This window comes from Perognathus longimembris, chromosome 7 (genome assembly GCF_023159225.1).
Source record: "Perognathus longimembris pacificus isolate PPM17 chromosome 7, ASM2315922v1, whole genome shotgun sequence".
Classification (NCBI taxonomy): domain Eukaryota; kingdom Metazoa; phylum Chordata; class Mammalia; order Rodentia; family Heteromyidae; genus Perognathus; species Perognathus longimembris.
Window position 1 is genome coordinate 42,682,704 of NC_063167.1, and position 18,243 is coordinate 42,700,946.

Genomic DNA, 18,243 nt, shown 5'->3' on the forward strand with positions numbered 1-18,243 from the left:
CTCCACATTGCTAGAAGAGTTGATACCTTTCCAGAATTATCTTCTGCAGAGCCTGACTTTATAAGCTGGATTTGGCTAACCCTTAGCATCATCATTCTCTGTCACTAATAATTGTATCTGAGTATCCCTTGAGTAATGCATCGCTTTTGGTGTCTAATAGCTTTGTATGCTTGGAAGCTATGCCTGTATACATATTTAATTCTGTGGTGCTGTGTGTGCATTTTCAACTAGGAGCCAAGGAAGTATTTGTATTTTGAGCCAGGAAGTTAGCATTGACTGTGTGCTGATCCTGCCTGCTTTACCATTTCACAGAAATGAAGATGCTGTCAATCAGATGGCCGTTGCCCCCTTCCCGTTGGCTTCCAGCTCCCCCTCCTCTGTTGAGGTAAGCTTGCCTCCAGCCCTTGGTACACTCGATGGATTTGTCATGCTCATTTTCCCCAAATCTGATGTTTTCAACATTGAGAATCCACTATTTCAGACACCTCATATTTGTTAACTAGCAAATCTCTCTGCCTAAAATAGATAGTATTTGAGGCACGATTATAAATCAATGTAAAATAACTGGTTAAACATGTACATAAGAACTTAACTGGGGCTGGGAATATGGCCTAGTGGTAAAGCACTTGTGTATACATGAGGCCCTGGGTTCCATTCCTCAGCACCACATATATAGAAAACGGCCAGAAGTGGCGCTGTGGCTCAAGAGGTAGAGTGCTAGCCTTGAGCAAAAAGAAGCCAGGGACAGTGCTCAGGCCCTGAGTCCACGCCCCAGGTCTGGCAACAAAAACAAAACAAAACAAAGAACTTAACCATGTATTGGTCAAAATTGCAAAGTTTCTCAAGATGAATAACTTAGTCCCAATGGAGAACTTTAGAATTTATTAGAAAATTATTTTGTATATGACTGATTAATACTCTGTTCCTTAGCCTTTCAAAATAATTTAATAATAGCTGGGCATGATAGTGCATGCTGATGGGAGGCTGAGATGGGAAGATCACAAGTTCCAGGGCTGTGTAGTAAATTCTAGGCTAATCTTAGCTATATCATTAAGACTGTGTCTCAAAACAGATTTCACATATACAGAAACACACACACACACACACACACACACACACACAACAAAAAACTTCAAGACTTATGATTCCAAGTAATTACTTTAATTCTAAATAAATTTTTATTAATTGTAGTCTGCTTCTAGATTTGTAGATAATAGATGCACATCTAGCTATTGCTCTAAAGTTTGAATATCCCTTGTCTGAAATGCTTAGCTCTAACACTTGGGTTTGGGGTATTTTGTTGTTTTTGTCTGTATGTTTGGAGCCAGTACTGGAGCTTGAAGTCAGGTCCTGGGCAATATCCTTTAGCCTTTTTCCACTCGAGGCTGGTGCTACACAGCCCTACTTCTGGGTTTTTGGTGCTAAATTGTAGCTAAGAGCTTCACAAACTTTCCTGGCTGAGTTAGCTTCAAACCATGGTTTTCAGATCTCAACCTCCTGAGTAGCTAGGTTTACGGGGGTAACCCTTTGGCACCCTCTGCACAATGTTTTGTCCAAGAGGACCGTTTCAGGGGTTTCTCCTTGGATTCTTTGGCTTTCTTCCATCAGCATTGTCTGCCTGTCATCATTATGTCTTTAGCGTGTACCTGGCCCACGGTGCCTGCTGTCTTCCTTGTGGGGGAAGGCAGCATTTGTACGGTAGGTAGGTGGCACGGCGCACTCTGTGCCACAGTCTTAGATACTTGCAATATGTATTTTCATGTCTCGCTCACATGAAAGGAGGAGACAATCATTATTGTCACTCTACAATAGAAGAGACTGGGGCTTAAGAGGCTAACTAATATTCCCACATTCCACATACAGTTGTGCAGTTCAGCATCAGCTTCCTGCATGGACCTGGCTGTGCTATCACTAAGCCCTCATGAATTTGTTGTAGAGAGCAAGGAACTCTTTATACTATGCACTACACAAACTGGCATTCAGTAAGCAAAAATTTCTTGTTTTTGTTGTTGTTTGCCTTTTTAAAAAATTTTAAGGGGCTGGGATGTGGCTTAGTGGTAGAGTGCTTGCCTTAGCATACACAAAGCCCCGGATTTGATTCCTCAGCACCACATAAACAGAAAAGGCCAGAAGTGGCACTGTGGCTCAAGTGGTAGAGTGCTAGCCTTGAGCAAAAAGAAGCCAGGGACAGTGCTCAGGCCCTGAGTCCAAGCCCCAGGACTGGCAAAAAAAGAAAAGAAAAAAAAAGAATACAAGGCCCTGAGTTCAATCCCCAGTACACACACACAGACACACACAGACACACACAGACACACACAGACACACACATACACACACATACACACACACACAAAATAATGACATCACCATTAGGAACTTATTCAACAAATCTTTTTCTCTAAAAAGCAATGTTATTTCCTTGATGATGACTCTAGCAATGTCCATTAAGTAGGGGGTGATCCCCACCCTATGGGTGGTATAGGAAGTGTCTGGTTACACTCTGCTCTCTGATCACTGCCCAGTCCCCTCCCAATTGTGTGGCCCTCTCTCATTCTGCCTCCCTCTTCCCTTATATTGATATAATCACAGTCATTGGGAGCTCTCCCTGTGTGCCAGAAATAGTGCTAAACATTCTAGAAACATGATTTAATTCCCCAGCCAATCCTAAAATTATTTCTTTTAAATGTTTTAAGTATCGCTCTTATCTGATATAAGACCAAAAGAGTGCATGTAAATCATAACCTAATAAATCAAACACAGCCCTGTCACTATTAAGTTGGATGTGATAATAATAATTCAATACTTTTGTATATACTAATGATACCTCATCATATTCATTGCTTTACTCAGCAAATATTTATTGAACTCTTCTCCTTCATATTTTGTCAGTACTGGGGCTTGAACTCTGAGCCTGGGGCTCTGTCCCTGAGCTCTTTTACTCAAGGTTAGCACTCTACTACTTGGAGCTACAGCACCACTTCTGGTTTTTGGGAGGTTAATTGGAGATAAGAATCTCACGAACTTTCCTGCCCAGGCTGGCTTTGAACCTTGAGTCTCAGATCTCAGCCTCCTCAGTAGCTCAGATTACAGGTATGAGCCACTGGTGCCCAGCTTCTTCCCCCGCCCCACCCCCCTTTTAAACTATTCTTTTAATGAGCATACACCCATAGGGTAACATATTGGGCTCTTACAGGCACTGTTCCGGTCATGAAGGGATCACAGAGCAAGATGCTTTATGCAGTTGTGTGCTGTAGAGTGAAAAATGATGCTAATAGAATATTGACCAAGGGGTCAAATGAGGTACTTCTCAGACTGGCTGTGCCAATTAATTGCCTGTTGGGCACATGACCTTGAGAAAGGACAGATAACTTCCCAAATGCTTGTCTTTTTTCTTTAAAGCCAGGTTATTAGCCTCTCCTGCATGTGTCAAAAGGAGTTGTGAGATGAAGTAGTTAAGTGTGGGTAAAGCTATTTTACAGTGTATGCAGCTCTATTTATTCATAATGGTTATTTGCGTTTCTACCGCAGTCCTCTTGCTGACTGAATATCATCAGGGTAGTTGCAGGGCACAGTGAATAAGAACATAAGCTCTGAAGTCTGTCAGATCCCAGCCTAATCTTTATATCCCTTCGTTTACTAGCAGAGTGAACTGAGCCAGTGAAGCCCAGCATGTTAGTTTCTCCATATTTAAGGTGGATTTGATAATAACAATAATTGTGTGAATTGGCTGGAGAATTAAATAATGTTTATAGAATGCACAGCACTGTTCCTGACGCTATGGAAAAGCTTGCAGTGGTTGTGATTAGATGAACGTTATGCGAGCACAGCAGAATTCTCAGCCTCCAGTTTTCACTGTTTCATACCGAACAGAATTTCTTGCTTTTATTTTTGTCTTTATTATCTTCAAATAGTTGTACCAAGAGATTTCAACTTCACATGTATAATGCTTCTTGATCTGAGTCACGTCTTCTGTCATCTCCCCCTTTCCAAGATTTCTTTTTAAGCATCAGCTCACAATTTGTGCTCTACCATTTGAGTCATGCCTCTAGCATGGCTTTTGTTAGTTTAATCAGAGAGGGAGTATTTCAGATTTTTCTTCCCTAGCTGTCCTTGAGTCTTGGTCTTCCAGATCTCAAGTCCCTGAGTATCTAAGATGATAGTTGAGAGCCACTAGCACCGCCTTCTGGCCCAGTTTTAAATCAAATTATTTGTTTTCTTGCTATTATTCCATTTCCTTGTGTATTTTGAGTATCAACCCCTTATTACATGGATAGTTTGCAAATCCCATTTTCTTGCTTTCTTTATTGAACTGATTATTCTCTTGCTCAAAAATCCTTAGTACTGGATCCTTTGCTCATGTCTATAATCCTATAATCTCAGGAAAGTGAGACTTGAAGATCACAGTTCAAAGCCAGTCCAGGTAGCAAAGCCCATGAGACTCTTATCTCAAAGTAGCCAGCAAAAAGACAGAAGTAGAGATGTGACTGAACCCTTGAGTGAAAAAGCTTAAGGGGCAGTGCCCAGGGCATGAGTTTAAGTCCCAGTATGGCACGAGCGTGCACACACACACACACACACACACACACACACACACACACACCAAATCCCAAAGAAGTCTTTTTTGTTTTGCTTTGTTTTGTTTTCTTTGCCAGTCCTGGGGCTTGAACTCAGGGCCTGAGCACTGTCCCTGGCTTCTTTTTGCTCAAGGCTAGCACTCTACCACTTGAGCCACAGCGCCACTTCTGGCTTTTTCTATATATGTGGTGCTGAGGAATCGAACCCAGGGCTTCATGTATAAGAGGCAAACACTTTACCAACTAGGCCATATTCCCAGCCACCAAACAAGTCTTTAACACCTTTCTTTTACCTATCAATATTGTATCTTTACTACAAGGCTAAAATTAAGGCTTTCTGTTTACCTGTACAGCTGCTAGTCAGCTTTCTTTCCTCACAATATATAAGGAAAGTCCTGTGTAATACACGTGCCTCTTGATCACACAAGTGTCCCCACACACATGTGTGCACACATGCATACTTTATGTCTTTGCTCATATTGCTCTTTTCCCTCTTGCCTGCCACTCCATCATCCATACCCACCAGTTCTTTGAAGAAGTCACTTTTGGAAGGCTTTTGTGTTCAGCTTGTTCTTCCTGACCTACATAGCAAGTTCAAGTCTAGCCTGGACTACGTAATGATAGCTGTCTTAAAAGCAGGAAAATTAAGTATTCAGTTAGACAGAACATGGGGAACGCACAAACAGTGTGCTATAGGGGAGGGGGAAAGGGGAAGAGGAAGGAAATAATAGAATATATCCTGAGGTTTGAATGTCATGCTGTAGGCACTTGAAGCTGTTGAAGACAGTTTGAACAGTGGGATGCTCTGATTAAGGCTCCACTTCAGGTAGATGAATGGAACAGCAACATTAAAGATGTCTCCATGAGGGAAACCCAGATAGGAAGCTGCAGCTGTGGCCCACTAAGATGGTCATTGTTTAGACCCTCTTCCACTAAGCAGCAACTCTTTTTTTTTTTTTTTTTTGGTCATGGAGCTTGAACTCGGCCTGGGCTCCATCTCTGAGCTCTTAAGCTCAAGGCTAGCACTCTACCACTTTGAGCCACTTTTGGTGGTTAATTGGAGAGAAGAGTCTCATGGACTTTACTGTCCAGGCTGGTTTTGAACTGCAATCATCAGCTCTCAGCTTCCTGAGTAGCTAGGATTACAGGCGTGTGCCCTGCTAAGCACAAACTTTTCTTGATCCCTTTTCTCAGCCATCCTGGTTTCTGGCACAGTGAGTTGAAGAACAGAGGCTGTCTAGGGAGAGGGCTTGCCCCAGAATTTCTCGTGAGTCCTTCCCTCTTGCTCTGAATTTCTGAGTAGCCTAATAAATAGGCTTATAGTTTCAGGTAGAAGAGAAAAATTCAATTTGTCACATCTAGTAAACATGGCCTTATAGAAATATTTGTGAGAGTAATAATCATGGGCTGGTATTTTCCAACTGAGAATTGGATTTGGGAAATATGAGGATAGCATGCTTTGAGGCAACAGAAGGTTTATTTTAAACATAACAAAAACTATGTGTGGGGGGGGGGCGGGGGGACGGGATTCCTGGGGCTTGAACTCAGGGCCTGGGTGCTCTCCCTGGGTTTTTTAACTCAAGGCTAGTGCTCTATCACTTGAGCCACAGCTCCACTTTCAGCTCCCATGGACTCGGGTGGCTTGAAGATCAGCAGGATTGGAAGGGAAAATGAGCCAACCAGATTACCCATGCTGAGTCATCTTGGGCGTCAGTGCCACTGTCTACCCACCAGCTGGTCCTCAAGCCACTGGGAGACACTGGGGCCTTGGCTGCCATGCTGACCTGGTTCCCATCCTATCCCCAAGCTCTTGGCTTGTGGGGTGTTTTGAAGGCTCCTTGCTGCGTGAGCTGTTCTGTCCTCAGAACAGAATCCAAGGTGTTGTTCTGTACCTCATTTCAGCACAAAACCCCTCTTAGCAACCTTAGCTCTCCCAGAGAGTGAAGGGCTCCTCGCTAAGCTTCCTTTCTGCCTGGGTCTCCTCCATCTGCCTTTGGACTTCACACCTTTCTAAACAGTGTCCTATCGGGCTAAAAACACAAGAGACAATCTGGAAGGGTTTGGAACGTCATGCAGGGAAGAAGCATGGATTCTGAAGCAAGAAAGACCGAGAAGAAATACAAAAATGAATATAAGTGTGGGTCAGGTGATGGGAATGGATGAGGCATGATGTAGAGCTCAGTGGCGTCTCCTCTTCCTGAGGGGGATCAGTTCTGTACACACATAATTGGGATGCCAAGAAATGATGGGAAAGTGACTGAAGACGTTCAGATCAAATGTTAGATGACTTTAGAGGAAGAAGGGACGTGTTTGTGTAACAAATAAAAGGGGAGGCAGATGGACAGATAGACACACACATGCATGCACACATGAGTGTCATCTGCTGTTTCCTGGGACGAAGTGAAAAAAAAAACAAAACTAACTGGAAGTGGCACTGTGGCTCTGGTACAGTGCCCAGACCCTGAGTTCAAGCCCCACAACTGACCCCAAAACAACAACTTACCCTTCGAGATGCAATGTAGCTCAGTAGTAGTACTTGCCTGGCAAGATTGTGGCCATGGGTTCCATCTCTAACTTTTTTTCCCCCTCTGTCATAGGCCTTGAACTCAGGGCTTAGGCACTGTCCCTGAGCTTTTTTACTCGAAGCTAGCACTCTACCACTTTAAGCCACAGTTCTACTTCCAGTTTTCTGGCAGTTAATTGGAGATAAGAGTCTCATGAACTTTCCTGCCCAGGCTGGCTTTGAACAGCAATCCTCTGATCTCAGCCTTCTGAGTAGCTAGGATTACTGTTAATGTACCATCAATGCCCAGCTCAGAAGGATGTGCACACTCAGATCCTGTATTAAAAAAAAAAAAAAAAAAAGAGGGCTAGGGATATGGCCTAGTGGCAAGAGTGCTTGCCTCGTATACATGAGGCCCTGGGTTCAATTCCCCAGCACCACATATACAGAAAACGGCCAGAAGTGGCGCTGTGGCTCAAGTGGTAGAGTGCTAGCCTTGAGCAAGAAGAAGCCAGGGACAATGCTCAGGCCCTGAGTCCAAGCCCCAGGACTGGCCAAAAAAAAAAAAAAAAAGAAAGAAATCTGAGTAGTCATGTGTGTCATAGCAATGCTTCCACCAATTGTGATTCGACACAATAATAAGGGAGGGGAAAATTCCTGTTACCTGCTGATATAGCCATCATGACCTTATAGCACGTCACAACTTTATAGTGATCCTGATGTAAACAAACTTCCTATGTTGCCAGTTGGAATCCTAACACTTGGGAGGCTAAGGAAGGAGGACTTCAAGTATGAGGTCAGCCTGAGCTATACTATGAGACTGTAACAAACAACAACAACAACGCTGGGCACTGGTAGCTCATGATATCAGTCTTAGCTACTCGAAGATGATATTACTCCACTATTCTGAGGATCATGGTTCAAAGCCAGCCTGGGCAGGAAAGGCCATGACACTCTTATCTCCAATTAATCACAGAAAAAGCTATTAGTGGTTCTGTACCTCAAGCAGTAGAGTACTAGCTTTGAGCAAAAAGGAACTCAAGGACAGCTCCCGGGTGAGAGGTCAAGCCCTAGGACCACTGAATGAAAAAATAAAAGAAGGGCTGGGAATATGGCCTAGTGGCAAGAGTGTGTGCCTCGAATACATGAAGCCCTGGGTTCGATTCCTCAGCACCACATACATAGAAAATGGTCAGAAGTAGCGCAGTGGCTCAAGAGATAGAGTGCTAGCCTTGAGCAAAAAGAAGCCAGGGACAGTGCTCAGGCCCTGAGTTCATGGCCCAGGACTTTCTAAAAAGAAAAGAAAAGAAGAAAGTAAGCCAGATGGTAGTGGCTCATGTACTCTGCAGGCAGGTCTCAAACTCTCAGGCAATCATCTCACCTCAGCTTCGTGACGGTTGGGACTAAAGGCATGCACTACCACCTACAGCTTATTCTTAGATGTAGAAAGTACTCTGCCCCAAATCATGTGACTCCATGGCAAAGTTTGCTTTTGGGCCAAATCTGACTAATTATAAAGTCATGCTACTTTAAAAAAAAGAAGAAGAAAGTTCTGGTTAATTAATCTCAACGATTAGTATGTCCTAATTAAATTGAATATATGCATAATGATTTTTAGAATTTTAATAAGCCTCATTATTACAACATAACTCATTTACATTAATTATACTTTTTAGTATTGGTTAGGAAAAAATTATCAAGGAAATAAATACCTCATGCATAGTTCAACCCCTTGTTTGATAAGTGGCTTGCCTATGCCAAGCAAGCTGAGAATGTGGCTTAGTGCTAGAGTGCTTGCCTAGCATGCATGAAGCCCTGGGTTTGATTCCTCAGCACCACATAAACAGAAAAGGCCAGAAGTGGCACTGTGGCTCAAATGGTAGAGTGCTAGACTAAAGCAAAAGAAGCTCAAGGACAGGGCCCAGGCTCTGAGTTCAAACCCCAGAACTGACAAAAAATAAAAGTCACTAGTCAAGTGCCAGTGGCTCACACCTATAATCCAGCTACTCAGGAGGGAGATCTGAGAATCAAGGCCAGCCCAGACAGGAAAGTCAAGTCTGTGAGACTCCTGTCTCCAATGAACCACCAAAAGCCAGAAGTGGGAGTGTAACTCAAGTGGTAGAGTGCCAGCCTTGAGCAAAATAGCTAAAAGACAGTGTCTAGGTCCAGAACTGATGTACACACATACCCAAAGTAAATAGACAAGAACAACAATGACCATAGAGGGAATGGCCTCTGCAGAAACCACATCCACTACAACATGAAAAGCAGCGGCTGTGTTGCGCCTGTGTGCACAGTTTGGGGTGGAGTGGGTGGAGAATGATATGGGTGCTGTTTTCTTTCATGTCCTACAGGAGCAGAGTGGCCCTGAGCCTGTCAGTAGTGAGGAAGATGGTGGTCTGGAAGTTGGTATCCAACCAGTGCCTGGAAGTGAGAGCTCCCCACTGGTGAGAACTCTGCATGTCTTCCTTCTGGGCTCTTGAGTTGTGTTATTTAGATTTTGTATGACCCTAGGGAAGATCACTTGTTAGCTTTGCTTCCTTGGGCATCTGGACCTCTGAGCCAGGAGAAGTTTTGCATGTAGCAAGATGGCTCAGTGGAATACTAAGCATCTTCCCTAGACACTTGGGTGGTGTGTGAAACAATCATACTTGGTCCTATTTCCACCTTTCACTTGGGCTTGGCTATGGTCAGTAGCCCTCTACATCCGTAGCCAAGGGATTTATAATACCATCATGAGAGGGACTCCTTCTCTCAAATACTGCTATGGAGAAAAATAACTTGTTTGTGGTTCACATGATGGTTTGTGAAAATGAGCTGTGATTGTGAGAGAGTGGAGGCAGGGAGGCATCTGGAATCTATTTCAGAAGTCTAGGTGAGAGCCTGTGAGGACTATTTTTAAGCCCATTATAAGAACTTAAAGAAAAACATTTGTATAGAGCTCTTCAATTTGGAGGACAAAACTTCATGTGACATCCAGATCCATTCATTTTTTTAATATCACCGTTATTTTTTAAATGGCGCTTAGTTAGTTCATAATCTTATTCAATCTTATCACTTAAATAATTCTATGTAGAACACAGGACAGAAATTATTTGCCTAGATATGTAGATGAGACCTTATTTTTCTCCATGGATAATCACAAACCTTGAAATGAGAGCTGGGACACAGTCCTCAATGCTTACTGATATAGAAGCTCATGAGTCCTTAAAATAATTATTTTAATTAAAATAATTGTTTTAATTATTTTTACTTAATGTTTGTATAATGCTGAGAATATCTATGTTTATATAACATACTCTTTTTTTTTTTAATGTGCCACTACTGGCATTTGAACTCAAGGCCTTGCTCTCTCCCTTGACTTTTTCACTCCAGACTGGCACTGTAATACTTGAACCACAGCTCCCCTTCCAGACTTGTGATGATTAATTGAAGATAAAAGTCTCACAGACTTTTATCCCTGGGCTGGCTTCGAACTGCAATCCTCAGATCTCAGCCTCCTGAGTAGCTCACAGCGCCCAATATAATATTCTCTTTTGAGTCAGCAGAACTAAATTACTGTCCATGCAAACACTAGAACCAGGCTACTTGGAGTCAAATCCCAGTTCTAAGAACATAGGAAATGACCTTTCTGTGCCTCAGTCTCTTCCTATGTAAAATGGAATGGGGGGGTGATACCAAAAGAATGTTGTAAGAATTACAAAAGTTGATAACTATTAAGTGCTATCAGAACATTCAGTAGATACTTCAATCACTGTTTAAAAGTAAGTTGTTTTAAGCTGGGCATGGTGGCTCACACATATAATCCTAGCTTCTCAGAAGGATGAGATTTGAGGATCAAAGTTCAAAACCAGCCTGGATAGGAAAGTCTGTAAGACTCTTATTTCCAATAAACTACTCCAAAAAAGCCAGAAGCAGTGCTGTGGCTCAAGTGGTAGAGTGCTAGCCTAAGGAAAAAAAATAGAGATGTTTTGTAGTGATGTGATTGTAATTCTGTTGAAAGCATTATGGGTTAGCCATAAAAGAATTAGCTCTACTGAATGAATCATTAAAGTATAACATGGAAAACTGATTCTTTTTTTTTTTTTTTGCCAGTACTGGGCCTTAAACTCAGGGCCTCATACTCTCCCTTAACTTTTTGCTTAAGTCTGGCACTTTACTACATAAGCCACACCTGTACTTCTGGCTTTTCCCTGGTTAATTGGAGCTATGAATTTCTCAAATTTTAACCCTCAAATGGAAGTTCCAGTATATTATTTGTTAGGGGACTTGGCTCAAGTGATTCTGGAGGCTGAAAAGTTCCACAATGTGCCATTTGCATGGGGAAGTATTAAGGGTAGAGGCCTCAAAATGGGTGGAAGAGTGGGGAAAGAATGTAAGTCCTTCAGTCCAAAGTCTGGAGAATTGGGGGTTCTGTGTCCAAGGGCCGACGATGGTGACCCTGTTCCAGGAGAGAGAGAGAGAGAGAGAGAGAGAGAGAGAGAGAGAGAGACTCCTCTGCCCTGCTCTCTATGGAGGCCCACAGGTAATTGGTGCTGCCTGTGTAGGCAAATCATATCTTCATTACTCCACTAATTCAGATGTGTCATTTCTGCAAACACTTTGTCAGAAAGACCCAGACATAGTGTTCTGGTAACTCTTGGGATTTCCCTTAAAAGAGTCAAGTGGCCACTTAAAATTAATATTGAGATCAAATCCTAACAGGTACCATGGGCTGGATGTGTGGCAGGCGTTATTGTGAGCTCCCCTGTGAAGGGATCCTCAGCGTGTCACAGAAAGGAAACAGAGGCCCTGAGACCTTCAGTGAGTTGCTAAAATCAGCAGTGAGGCTGGCTCTGGGCTGTAAGCGGCACTGTAACCATCGGGAGGCCCCAACCCAGAAGCACAACCGTGGTCTAGTAGCAATGAGAAGCTCACCCTGGGATCTGAACTTGGCACTGAGCATCTCTTTTTGTTTAAGTCAAGTTCTAATGCAGAAAATTATAGCCTCTAAATAACTAAAGGTAAATTTATCTATTTACCTTTTACATTCATAATTAAGTATAGACCTTCAAAGAGACATTTCATGACATGTAGGAAACTGGAATGTGTCTAGAAGTTAGCCCATGGGAGGCATTTTTGTTGTTTTTCTTGATAATGTATGTAGTAGTAGCCTACTTTATTGATAAGGAACTGAGTTAGGGGGTGGGAAATGCCCTTGCTGAGACCCACTCCACAGCTGGTGGGTAACATACATGGCCAGGGCTCAAACTCACTTCTTTGTCTCCAAAGCCCATCTCTCTCACCCATGAAGCTTACATGGACATCCTTCAAATGGAGGAAATATCATTAGGTAATCTAGTTACTCAAACAATAATTATGAATCAAGTACCTCTAATGTGTCAAACATATTGTGTGCAGGAGATTCAGCAGTGAGTAGGAAAGCAGAGCTGTGTGTGTGTGTGTGTGTGTGCGTGTGCGTGTGCGTGTGCGTGTGTGCACCTGTCTGTCATCTGTGTTGAGACAGATTCTTGTAGCCCAGGCTGGCTTTGAACTTGGAATTTTACCTCAGCCTCCTAAGTGCTGGAATTATGGGTGTACACCATTAAGACTGCTTCTAGGGCTTGAAATGGGCAGAGACTGTACTCACCTTAGTCTGCTGCCTTTAGAAGCTCAAGGGTGAAGTGGGAAGCAACAGGGAGCACTGTTGCTTTGTAAATGCCTCCTCTGTCTTGGCAGCTTCCTTTCCATCTCTGACCCTGCCTGAGTCCTTGGTTTTCCGCTTTGATGTAAAGCCAGTTTTCCCTTTTCTCTTGTTCTTGACCATCTCCTTCTCCATACAGTTGTAGTCACTATTAGTAAGATCATTTAAAAGTGACCAGATCATGACAAAGCAGTTAAAAGGTAAAGAATCTAAGTTAAACATGGGCAAAGATGGCCAGGCACCGGTAGCATACTCTTGTAATCCTAGCTCCTCAGGAGGTAAAGATCTGAAGATTGCAGTTCAATGTCAACCCGGTCAGAAAAAGACCATGAGACTCTGATCTCCCAGTTCACCACCCAAAAGCTGTAAGGGGAACTGTGGCTCAAGTGGTAGACAGTCAGCTATGAGCAAAAAAAAAGATCAGAGACAGTGGCTGGGAATGTGGCTTAGTGGTAGAGTGCTTGCCTAGCATGCATGAAGCCCTGGGTTCAATTCCTCAGTACCACATAAACAAAAAAGGCCTGAAGTTGTGCTTGGGCCCAAGTGGTAGAGTGCTAGCCTTGAGCAAAAGAAGCTCAGGGACAGTGCCCAGGCCCTGAATTAATGCACCAGGACTTGGGGGGAGGGCCCCTCAGGGACAGCACCCAGCCCTTGAGTTGAAGCCTAGACTATCACAAAAAGGTACGGGGGGTGTAGCAAAGATGATCATAGTTTCTAACAGTATAAGATGGCCCATAGCACAGTAAACATCTTTGCCATGAGAGTAATCGCATGAGACTACAGTGAGATCCCGCTTCCTGTTGTAATCAGTGACAGGTAGTAACAAGTGCTGACAGCGCGGGGCAGGGCTAGGAGCTCTCCTACAGTGTTGACAGGATTGCAAAAGGCTGTGGGAAACTTGTTCTCAGTTTCTCAAAATATTACGCATAGTTACCATGTGACCCACTTTCCCTCCTGGTGTATAGATACAAGCAAAATGAAAACACGTCCCCATAGAAATGAACATGTCCATTCTCACTGGAAAATAGAAACCAGGATCTTTTTTTAAAGGCTCTTATTTATGAAACACAGCTCAAAAATCTCTAGAACATGTGTAGGCTAAAGGAAACACATCTGCGGCTGGCTCTGACAGCTGACAAGTGGTGTGTGATGTGTGTGTTCAATGGAATGTGACATGCTCCTGGACAAGAAAGATAGCTCATGCATCTTTACACTCCTAAACTTGACACATCACAGTTCCAAGAAATACATACCATAGTATGACAGTCCTGACACATCTAGATTTTACATTAAGCAAAGTCTGGTATGGATGCTAGCTGCCATTACCTAAGCCCCACTGCAGGCATGTGCTGTGCTGAGTATCACGTAAAGAACTCATTCTCGAGCTGCATAGCAGACAGGTAGCCATCTTCCTTTTTGTTTTATTTTTGTTTTTCATGCCAGTATCAAGGCTTGAACTCAAGGCCTGGTTGCTGTCCTTTAGCTTTTTGCTAATGACTACCCATAGCTCCCCCTTCCAACTTTTTGGTGGTAAATTGGAGATAAGAGTCTCAGAGACTTTCTTGCCCAGACTGGCTTTGAACCACAATCCTCAGATCTCAATCTCCTGATTAGCTAGGATTACAGGCATGAGTCACTGGTGCCCGGCTTTCCTTCTCCATATTGGATGAAGAAGTGTAGACAGAGAGTATAGGTACATGCCAAGCCAGATAGCTGGTGAGTGGCAGAGGCAGGAACTACAGCTGGGCAGTCTTTCAAGTAAGCAAGTTCTATCGGACAGCCTTCTTCACCTGGGAAGGGGGGTCCACCAGGCCATTTGCACATGCAGCATTGTTAACCACATGGGAGCCTGGCCTTTCAAGGATGCAGATTTGCACATTTTCCATGGACCTTGATCCACCACACATTTCAAGGTAGAGAGTGAGGAGTTCCCTAAGACACTGGTGGGAACAGTGTGGCACATGCCTGACAGCTGCTGTGAATTTCCATGTCACAGCTCATGTACGTTGGTGAGAAGTCATCCCCAGACATCTTGCTGCCCTGCAAATCTGAAAATCTCCACAAAGGAACTACCAGTTGAATTCTACTCTGAGATGTCTAGGATATTCTCATTTTCTGTTTTGGGGACAAAAGGGGTCTAAAGGATATTTTTACAATGAAAGACAATGGTGAAGACAAATGCCACTGACAGTGTGAAAAAAAAATCAAACAATTCTGAAAAACTGTGAAAAATATCAAAAATGTTCCGGCGGCTGCTACATGGAAAGAAGACTTGTGACAAGTGTCGCTTGACATGCACACTGCACCGTTGCTAAGCAGCCGCACACAACGAGGAGAGAACAAGGGGCACATCTGCTCAGGCCGCTTCTAGCAGGGTGCTCCTGGGCTGCTGGCCAAGCCCTGGGCTAATGCTCGTTTTGGAAGGTTCCGACGATGTAACCAGTGCTGTTTAGCTTTCAATCCACATTCAGAGGAGTTATCATTGATAGGACACCACACTTATGTGATGTCTAAGTCAGAGAGAGTGAAACAAGGCAGGAACAGTTGTAAGGTATGGCCCGGACAAATGACTGGGAAAAGAAGCTGAAAAATGAGCATATGTGTGGGAAGATTTGACTTCTGTCCATTTGTGGAAATCTGTAAGACAGGAACAGTTTGTATATTTGATTCTCTTCCACAGGGACCTGTCACTCTAGTGAGCACTTGTATCTTCTCCACAAAACCAGAACCAGCAACAAGACCACCCAGCATGTATTGAGCATTTGCTTTTTAGGATCCAAGCATAGTGTATTTCTCCATCTCCATCAATTCCCCATCTGAAATCATTGTCAACCTCACTCTGAAGATGACCTGCTTTAGGCGCTGATGAAAATGAATTCCTTTCCTAACATACATTCCTATCACTTTCACTGCACAAAAACAAAACAAAATAAAACAAAACAATTGGGGGGGGAAATCACCTTTGTTTCATGTTGTGTTCCTAGAATCAAGAGAATGTACAAATGATTAGGTGAAAGCAGGCAAGAGAGAAATCAGACATTGTTAATAATTAAAAAGGAGAAGAGGAGAAGGAGAAGGAATAAACAGAGAAGAGAAAGTGAATTCAGTTTGGGATTTTTATTTTTATGAGAGTAATACAGCATGTGATTTCTGATACAGACTTAATCTGTCAGTTTTAACTGCTGGGCTTATTAGAAACTATTGGGGTTTTTTTGTTTTGTTTTGTTTTTGCCAGTCCTGGGGCTTGAACTCAGGGCTTGGGCACTGTCCCTTAGCTTCTTTTGCTCAAGACTAGAACTCTACCACATAAGCCACAGCTCCACTTCTGGCCTTTTCTGTTTATGTGGTACTGAGGAATTGAACCCAGGGCTTCATGCACGCTAGACAAGCACTCTACCACTAAGCCACATTTCCAGCCCACTATTGGTTTGTTTTTTTTTGGGGGGGGGGGTAGGCACTCACATTTGATTTTAAAAATAGTTTAATATTTTTTCTAATGTTAAATAGGCTTATTAGAGTTTCTTTCCAGGATGGTATTCCCAAACATAAAATCCTGTTCATTTTTAAAAACGAGGACCTGAACTGTGTGTTTAAAATCTACTTTTACCCTCCATTTGCACTCCACCAAGAGCTGCTGGGTTTCTGGTTTGACTATTGGAAGCAGCTGTCACTGAGTTCTATGTTCTGATTCAGACCCATGATCAAGGCAGCATCTACAGAGAGGGTGGGGGAAGTCCGGGTAACGAGCAGGAAACTGTGGAAGTCAGCACAGCCTGTCTTTGGTGACAGTATGCAAATTGACAATGGCAGAGTTCAAGTGCATTCAAATATGTGGCATTTTTCACAGCTCATTGTTCTTTATATCTTCCATTTCTGGAAACCTCTTGAGATTTGCCTTGACAATCAATTTCCCTTTCCTGATCATAAAAAAAAGACAGTAGATTTATGATCAAATCTATGTCCTTTGTGAAATTGCATGAGAAAAGCTTTTGACTTATTCCTCCATTCTCTTCCCCTCTGCAGAGTGTAAAGATAACAGAGAGGTAGAGTAACAACAAACAAAAGCAATCTCGACTACCAGGGCAGCAGAAATACAAGTGCACATTTGAACACAGGTTCACATCTCTGAGGCTTGATAGTTCACCTTCACACCCAACCCTGTAATGGTCCACTGAGGTAGACTTGTTATTCAGCTGAAATTTAGCTTGCCTATAAGGAATAGCTTGCTATCAGATTTTTTTTTCTTAAGGTAGGAAGTAGTCTTAGCATCTTACTTATTAGCACTCAGGTGTCAAGGAAGCAAAATGACTTCAAAGCACAGAACTTGGGCTTTCTTGAGGTACTATCTAGATCCCAGGCATCTTGAAAATCAGCACTGCTTAACACAGTCCTCTGAGTACTAAGGGCTTAGCAGTTATAGAACAGCTTGTTTAAATAATTATTTCTTTGAATCATATTCAGACCTGGGTTGATTGCAGCATCTTCCAAGGGGAGCTTAAAACTCACCATCTCTTTCAGATATTAAGCCAGTTGATATTAAAGCTCTGTTGTGTCCTAGGCATGGTGCTAACCATGATGCTTGCACAGAGAACGAGCCAGTCTCTACCTTCATGGAGCTTGTAGAAGTTCTGATACCAATAGTAGCTGACTGTGCACCATCCTAGTTTATACTTTATATAAGATCAATCCTAAATATATGTTATAGATAATACATTAGGGCTAGCCATTGGTGGCTCCCGTCTATAATCCTAGATACTTAGGAGGCTGTGATCTGAGGACTGATGTTAGAAGTCAGCCAGAGCAGACAAATCTAAGAAATTCTTATCCAAATAACCAGCAAAAAGCTGGAAGTGGAGATGTGGTTCAAGTGGTAGGACACCAGGCTTGAGCAAAAAAGCCAATCAAGAGTATGAGACCCTGAGTTCAAAACCCATTGCCTACACCAATATACCAATATGTGTATGTACATATAATTCGTATAATGAATGCATTTATCTTAAGCATTAGAGCTAGGATTCAAGTCCAGCTTTAAAGAAGCGATTTTTACCTGGATACAGTAGCTTCCTTAGATTCCCAGCTTCTTGGGAGGCTGCCATGGGAGGATCACTTGAGTCCAAATGTTAGAGGCTACCCTGGTCAAGACAACAAGTAATTCTTGGTGTTCATAAGTATGGAAGTGCCCTTGCTAAGGCAGTCTTAATTGATCTGGGGCAACAAGATGAGTAGGAACAACCAGTCTAGGACTGGCTGGACAAAGATTATCTTTTTCTTTCTTTTTCTTTTCTTTTTTTAGTTTGAAGACTACAGAGCAGAAGCCAAAGTCCGCAGTAGTCATTTGTGTTCATTGATTGTCTGACAGGCCTGATCTCTAGTGGTTTTTTACCCAGCTCACTGCCTGCATCTTCAGTTGGGTGCATTTGAGTCTGTTATCCTGACAAGTCTTTTCAGAGAGAGATGGGCTCCATCCTGTTTGAATTGGGATT

At 42.9% G+C, this 18,243-nt stretch overlaps 1 protein-coding gene across 5 annotated transcripts in view; it reads left to right on the forward strand.

The window, feature by feature from the left end:
* Positions 1-18,243, forward strand: part of Patj (PATJ crumbs cell polarity complex component) — a 304,043-nt gene that overhangs the window by 195,609 nt on the left and 90,191 nt on the right. For all 5 annotated transcript variants that reach the window (XM_048351444.1, XM_048351442.1, XM_048351445.1 and 2 more), the window contains 2 exons: positions 313-385; positions 9,432-9,524. In XM_048351444.1, the coding sequence (XP_048207401.1) occupies positions 313-385; positions 9,432-9,524 (166 nt within the window). The remainder of the gene's footprint in view (positions 1-312; positions 386-9,431; positions 9,525-18,243) is intronic.